The 7,558-nt window shown below is 49.0% G+C and overlaps 1 protein-coding gene across 1 annotated transcript; it reads right to left on the bottom strand.

Moving 5' to 3' along the window:
• Positions 1-605: 605 nt before the first annotated feature.
• LOC149361674 (insulinoma-associated protein 1a-like) lies at positions 606-1,496 on the bottom strand. The gene has a single exon (XM_089569563.1). It carries the CDS (start codon positions 1,494-1,496, stop codon positions 606-608), a length of 891 nt encoding a protein of 296 aa, XP_089425689.1.
• Positions 1,497-7,558: the final 6,062 nt, after the last annotated feature.

Genomic DNA, 7,558 nt, shown 5'->3' on the forward strand with positions numbered 1-7,558 from the left:
ACCCTCCTGGTTAGGTGGATAGAAAGATAGCGGCGCGCCATTGCGCAAGCGCAGGAGGATAGCCCGACGTGCGTTACTGCTGTGCGCATGCGCAATAGCGTCCCGCTAGACCCCTATCCGCTTAACCTATAGAACCCTATTCATCTAAAGCTCTCTGCTGACAGCAGTATTCAATTATGCAGCTTTTTTCTTCGGGTATACGAGATTCAAGACGGACGGGTATACGGGTGCTTCGGGTCTCAAGAACCAAATATTATTGCCATACTACTCGCCGCTCTGTCAATTCTTTCCAGGCGACTAGTACAATATAGTGCAAAAAAAAAGGTTGAAATAGGATTAACTATCGGGTTTGCTCCTCGCTACGAACGGTTAGTTTGAACGGAAGTTGGTTGTAACCAATCATGCATTTGGAACTAGTATCTGGGGGAAGTAATGGATGCTATTCCAAGGGATTAGTGAATTTGGAAACACAGGTAGTGTACGATGGCTAACCCTTACGCGCCCTTTAGTTGTTCCTGGCTTACAGCGTACATCTGCGTCTACGCGCTGCCGTCGGAACGGGCGTCAGGGCAGATGAGGCCCACTCACCGAACAGGAAGCGACGCTCACGTGGCCTCGACCGGGCCGTGTACGGCGGCGTGCTTGCGGAGGTAGGCCAGCCTGCGGAACCTCTTGGGGCAGCCGGGGCACACGTACGGCCCCTCCTCGTCCGGCGCCGTCCTCTGCTGCTTGGCGTCGGCGGCCGCGGGCGAGCCGGCCTCGGCGCGGGGCCGGTGCCAGCGGCGGTGCGAAGCCAAGTTGGCCGGGCAGTTGAACAGCTTGGCACAGTCCGGGCACCGGTACTCGAGGTGCACGATGCGCGAGCACCGGTGCTGGGCGAGGGCGAACGCGTCGCCGAACCGCTGCCGGCACAGGCGGCACACGTACGCGCCGATCTTGTTCTCGATCTTGGCCAACTCGGCGCGGGCTTCTTCGCTCACCACGACGGGGTTCAGCGCGGCCGGGATGTCGTAGTCGAGCTCTTCGTCCAACTCCAGGTCGTCGTCGTCCTCGCTGTAGGGCCGGATGAAGGTTCCCGACACGGGGGACAGGGTGTCGTCGTCGAACAGCAGGCGACGCACGGCGGACTTGCCGTTGCTGCTGGCGGTTCCTCCAGGGACCCCAGATCCCTTGGCGTGCGGCGAAGGGGACGCGCCGGAGGAGTCCTTGTGGGCGCTCTTACGCGGAGGGCTGGCGTGCAGCAGGGGCGGAGGACCCGTGGGAGAGGTCTTCTTCCTCTTGGCAGCTTCCTCGGAGGACGGCGGTGGGGAAGCATTGTTGGGCTGCAGCAGTGCGCTGGTTCGGAGCAGCAGCGACTCGCAGCTCTTGACGACCGGCGGAGAAGAAGCGATCCGCACGATGTCTTCGTGGTCGGACGAAGAGGACGAGTCCGACCGGTTGTCCTCGCCGTCCGAGTTGTGGCGCGTGTAGCGCTGCAGCAGGAAGCCCCTCGGCATGTTGCGTCTGTTTCGTCGGCTGAGGCCACGTCGGATCGGAGATGTGGACCGTTCGTCGGCGCGGAGTGTTCTCCCGGGGCTCAAAGTCTCTCCGCGAATTCGGAACTTCGTTTTCGGTTCGAAAATTTGATTGCCCGTTAAATTGAGTCTCGTGTGATCGAGAATCCACTACGAACAAGCTACTAAGACTGCGCTAGACAGCATGTCTCCGAATCTTAAGAGTCATCGTCTTGAGGTATGTCGACTGTCGAAGGCTAGCGTTCGTTGTGGACAGAGGTACTTCGTATGCAGAGCCTCCGCATAGGCGACCCTCAGCTTCGGCGCCCTCGGCAGCAGCCACTGTGCGAAGCTCCGCGGTCGAGCCCCTCAGCATCAGGGGCGCAGCTACGCCGGCCCGCAGAGGCTGACGCGCCTGAGTGAACGGGCGACGGGCAGTGGGCCGCCGGCTCGTTTCGAAAAGGGCGGTGCGCCGCCAAGCGTCCGCCAGGCGTCGATAGCGTCGCGCGCGTGCTTCCTCCTCCTCCTGCGGCGGTGGAAAGGAGGAGGGCAGTGGACTGAGGTAGGGGGCGGTAAACCTGGGCACAGAATCTCCTCTCCGCACCACTGCTGCCAGCTGGTCGCCACCCGCTGGGGGGCTGCGATCGGCCGGGACGGTGCGGCGCCAGTTGGGGAACGCGATCGACGGGCTCCCCCTGCGCGGCGGTTTGTGCGTCATAATTTCACGGCTTGTCAAGCTTAGGGCGCCTAAGTGGCGGCGGTATCTATTTGAGCGCGGTATTTTCTTCTCTCCGATAATTCATTCAAACGTATAAATACCCACTGCATACTGCATGCATTCACACATACCTAAACAGATACACATGATCTAGCGGTCGCGTTTCAGTCCAGGACGCTACCTTTTACCGCCAGTTACCTTCTTTAACAGATCGCCAGAAATGGGCTAAGTTGAAACTTCTTTTCACACAACAGCTTTTTATACAGGAACTCCTTTATTAGTGAAACAACACATTAAGCTTAAGTTCAAGTTCAAAACTCCTTTATTATTGACACAACACATTAAGCTTAAGTTCAAGTTGTTTATTTACATCATAGATGTAAGTGGGCGTGGGTACTATTAGGATCGGGTGAGCGTGGTCGGGCCGGAGAAGGGACGAGGAAGGCGGGAGACGGGGTTACGAGGAGATTAAACAAGGAAGGAAGAAACTTTATGCAGGAATATTTACATTATTTACAAAAGAGATAACTGAGAGGGTCTCTCAGTGTAAGGGAGAACTTCTTCAGGAGTCAACAGGAGTGTTCTCAGTCCTCAAAACAACACCCGTTAAAATAACGCACGGATTCCCCAGATCCCTGTCTGGGGAATATAGTTCGAAGAATGACGTCCAATCGCATGGGCAGACGTGGACTCCGGAGGTACCACCCACGGCTGGGGCGGTGCTGGCTGTGGGGCTCTCTCGCAGCGCGGTTGATGGGAGAGGGTTGAGGCTCAGTAATTAAACACTGCTGTCTTTCACTCAGCACACCACCACTCTGTTCGTTGACCCGAGGGTCGACTCGGCCACGGAACGCCGCCATCGTCGCCGCATCTTCGGCCTTCGGCGGTCTTTGACTTCGCCGCTGCCACCGTGGTCCCACGGTCCTGGAAGGTCGCTGCCTAATCCACTTAGGCAGCAGGGGAACCGCGAGCTGCTTTAATCCACAAGGCAGGGGGAGGGGGGGGGGGCATCCCAAACCCAACAGCACAAAGGGATCGGAGATCACTTCAGGAACCCCTGAACCCCCCTTAATGGCTTACAGTAGGAAAATGAAGCAGTACATTACAAATATCAAAACGATCGGCTAACTCTTCACGCAAGACTTTTTACACACATACATATATAGTAGAATATTTAGATATTAACTGAAAAACGCATCCCAAAGCTGGTCGAATTTCGCACAAGTCGTTTTTTCTAATATCGATACTCATTGACTGTAGTTGGTTTAGTAAGCGAGTCATGTTGAAACGGAGCCTCTTTTTTCCGTAGTTGGTGCGGCAAAAAAGGAATGAACCATTTTTCTGTATTTCGCAGTTTATAAGCCGGGATAGTTCGTGTAAGAAACGTTGTCCAGAAACATTCGATTATCATATTGCAGAGATTTTTTGTATCTGGCTGCTGGATAAAATCCGTACTGTCGCGAACCACGACGCCCGCGCTTGTTACCGCCAGGGCAGATCACTGACGACTCGCCGACGAGGACGAAGCGCCGGGGAAAGACGAAGAGCCGCCGCGCTGCACGAGATAGGTTCGGGTGAACTGGCCATCATATGCGCTGCCCACCGTTTTGCTCGCCCATTTTAAGGCGAAAGCCATTAATGCCTCATACTGTCGTTAGCAGACGCATCGGCAGCCGGGTCGGCAGCCGTGTCGGCAGATTTGTCCGCCTTTCGGCGTCAGTGCTTGAAAAGAAACTGCGCCGACGGTGGGAATCGAAGCAGGGCCTTTGTCATTTGAAGCGGAGAGGCTACCACTCCGCCACGACGGCTCAAGGTTCGAGCATGAATAAAGGCGCATCTAGTGAATGCATTGGTTTCATAAATAAAATAAAAGGAATAAAATCAAGAAAAGAAAAAATAAAAAATAACAATAAGAAAATAAACAAAAATAAAAACAAAATGAAAATGAGCAAAAATAAAAAATAAAAAGTGAATAAAAACTAACAGTGCGCCAGGAAAGGCTTTCGCCTTGCAGCACTTTAGAGAGCCAAAGTGCCCCCTGAATTTTTTGTGTCGCTCGCCGTGAACTCCGTCCCCGTGCTACTTGTGCAGAAACCCCCTTTCAGTACAAGCTATAAACGGTATAATCTGGTAGTGTGAACATGGGTAATCGGTAGGAGTATGATAATCAACAGCTTTAACAAAACCGAAGAATGAACGAAGAAGGCACAATTACAATTATTACGATCCACTATAGCACATCAACGTATACGTCTCCTCTTTTTTTACCACAACTATCGCACAATAAAATTCCTTACCAACTGCTGTTCCAGAATCAGATACGTTATCATCGCTTGAAAATAAAATTAACAGAAATCTGTAAAATGCGTTTTATGTACGTTGCAACTTTGTATTCATTGTTTGTATTGCAGTCTTAACCAATTTTCTCATCAGCCTTTGCTTCGAATAATGACAAAGTGCAAAAATGTGTTCTGCCCTCAATACTGCATAAGAGCCTTTACCGGCCAGAAGTACTGGAAATAAAAATATTATCACTCAGCTCTGATTCTCATTCTATAAAAGAGATCAGCAAATGATAAACAACCCTGTCATTTTACTTGGGCAGTTTGCAGGTAGTCGGGCTGGTTGTTTTGACAACCGTTTATTAGATAACTGTTTACCAGGTAGCCATTCATCAGATGTAGCGAGAAAGGTATATAAATTCATCTTCAAGGGTATCTGAAAATTTTTTTATTAGTTCTATTCAAAAGAGCAACAGTAATAGGAATGGAAAAGACCAGGTCGGCTGAAGGATAAAAGGGGCGTCCATTTTGCAATTATAGAATTAACGCAGCGCTGGCGGAAGTTCGTTTAACGTGTACTTCCTTCTGATTTGTATGTTGAAGCGAGGTTGGCTAGTAAGATCTGAACTTCCGGCAAGCAATAAATGCGTCAAATGCGCGCAGATATTACGCACTCCTCCCGTTGTGACATCTTCGAGATGGAGATCACTGAGCAGGACGGGCACCAAGAAAGGTGTCCTGGCACCACCTGGAAACTGAACTCTCTGGGCTGTCAGGACTGGCAGTCACACTCCTTCTTCATGTACTTCGGTTCTAATTTCTTGCTTCAACGTCCACTTCACATCCTGCACTTCTAAAGGACACCTCTCATGAACGTCTTATCCTGACAGCAACCTAGTTCAAAAAAAAAAACGACAAAAGTGTGTCAAAAGTACTTTGTAGTTTTGTCATAACGACAGATTTTTCTGTTTTGTATTCATCTCCTGTAGTGCAGTGTTTTTTTTTTCTGTAGTACTTTCCTGTGGTCTGTAGTTCTGTATCAGTTTTCTGTAGTTACTAGACAAAATTCTGTTGTTACTGCTAAAGTTTTTGTTGTTACTACACGTTTTTTGTCTAAAACATGGCAGAAAAAATGACAAGCTTTTCTGTTGTGTTTTACGACAGGGAATTGTTCTCCGAAGTCATTTTTACGCTGAACTGACGCAGTAAAATCACGATGGTTCTTTCCCTTCACGCAGACCAGAGGCGTAAGTCACGTGACTTGTAGATCTCCCTGGGGTGGGAACATTAGCACCAGTGGTGCACCCGTCAGAGAAGAAATTTTCCAGAGGCAAAGAATTAACATGTTTGAGGGCGGAAAGGATTTAAAGGGACTCTAAGAGCACATTGAGGTTGGCTTGTATCGATAGAGTACGGCATTCTAACGACAAATAGATCATTGTCACCGAGAACAAAGCTTTATTAGCTAGAAAAGACCAGTGAAACCAAATACAAGTGTCGCCACCATCGGCCGATTTCGCAACTAAAATGCGTGCGTCGACACTGAATTTCAGGCGCGGATCCCAGAGGCTACGCTAGACCACTATTTACTTCAGAACGGCGGCAACCTGTCCTCAGTGTGACGTCACGTGTTTGAATCGAGTGGCAGAAAATATTTTTTTCATTCAATTTTCTCGCCCATGAATGTGTCCGTTGCTGCCAGATAAACCATAGCATACCCAGAAAGCATGACAGAATTAATTTTTACCGAGAACAATATTTTGATAGAGTTTTCCTCACTACCACTTTTGACAGCCTACCTGAGGTTACAAGATACAACTTATTTGCATGCTTTGTGCATGAACGCGACCATTTAATGCCCAAAATTTAACTTGTTCGAGCAGGTGAAAACTTAGGCAACAGTTTAAAGTACGAGGGGGTACCCAAAAGAAACCGGACTAAATTTTTTGGTCGGCAAAGCTTCTGTGGTACCGCGTTTTGCCACTAGGAGCGCATAGAACGAACATTCCATAGTCAGTAAGCCGTGTGCCGTCGTTGAAGGAGGTCAGACTAGTTTAGGCACAGCATTAGAGTGACGACTGTTTTGTGTGGATGTCGTTTTTGCAATGGCTGATTTTCGTGAACAGCGTGGGCCGGTGAAATTCTGATTTTTGCTCGGAAAAAGTTGAATGGAAACTCTTGAAATATTAAGAAAGACGTACAAGGACGATGCTATGGGGACAACTCAAGTGTTCCTGAATCGAATCCTGAATCAAAGCAACAATCATGCCAATGGAGAACTTCAAATTCACCTCGCCTCAAGAAAGCTCGTCAGGTGAAACCAAACCTCAGAAAATTGCTGATTTGTTTTTTCGACGTGAGAGGAGTCGTCCATCGAGAATTTGTTCCGCAGGGTCAGACAGTTAGCCAGGCTTTCTACTTGGATGTTTTGAAAAGATTGGGCAACAGTGTGCGGTGGAAGCGGCCAGATTTGTGGCGGTCGGGTGACTGGTTTTTCCATCATGGCAATGCCCCTGCTCACACAGCCCTGTCTCTACGACAATTTTGGACCAAAAATGGCGTGACCCCTATTCCTCAACCCTCATACTCTCCCGACCTTGCCCCGTGCTACTTTCTTTGTTTGCTAGAATGAAAAGGCAGGTGAATGGAAAGCGTTTCGCTGATGTTGCTGAGGTGAAGAAAAAAATGACGGAGGCACTGTCAAGCATCACAAAAGATAAATTTAAACAGTGTTTTGAAAAATGGAATGAAAGATTCGACAAGCGTATCATTGCAAGTGGGGAATACTTTAAAGGAGATTGAAGGTCTGTGCTTAAAATGTGAACAAATAAGTTCAAACAAAAATAAGTCTGGTTTCTTTTGGGTACCCCCTCGTACATAAAGAAGCACAAATTTGGTGTCCGAAAAAATTTAATTAATAGTTTGCTTTTGTCCTCCTTAATATACCACTTTTACAAGCCATTGCTAGGCGATTTAGAAGCAATATTCGGCTTCTTTGTTCTCTATTGAAGTGATTGGAATAAAATATTAGTTGCTTGGACTGTCCTGGTGTCGTGCTAACAATA

This window comes from Amblyomma mixtum, chromosome 2 (genome assembly GCF_055824585.1).
Source record: "Amblyomma mixtum isolate Tamu chromosome 2, ASM5582458v1, whole genome shotgun sequence".
Classification (NCBI taxonomy): domain Eukaryota; kingdom Metazoa; phylum Arthropoda; class Arachnida; order Ixodida; family Ixodidae; genus Amblyomma; species Amblyomma mixtum.

Bases quoted from the DNA above. Each gene is read 5' to 3' on its own strand.
- LOC149361674 (XM_089569563.1), bottom strand. From the start codon at position 1,496: ATGCCGAGGGGCTTCCTGCTGCAGCGCTACACGCGCCACAACTCGGAC.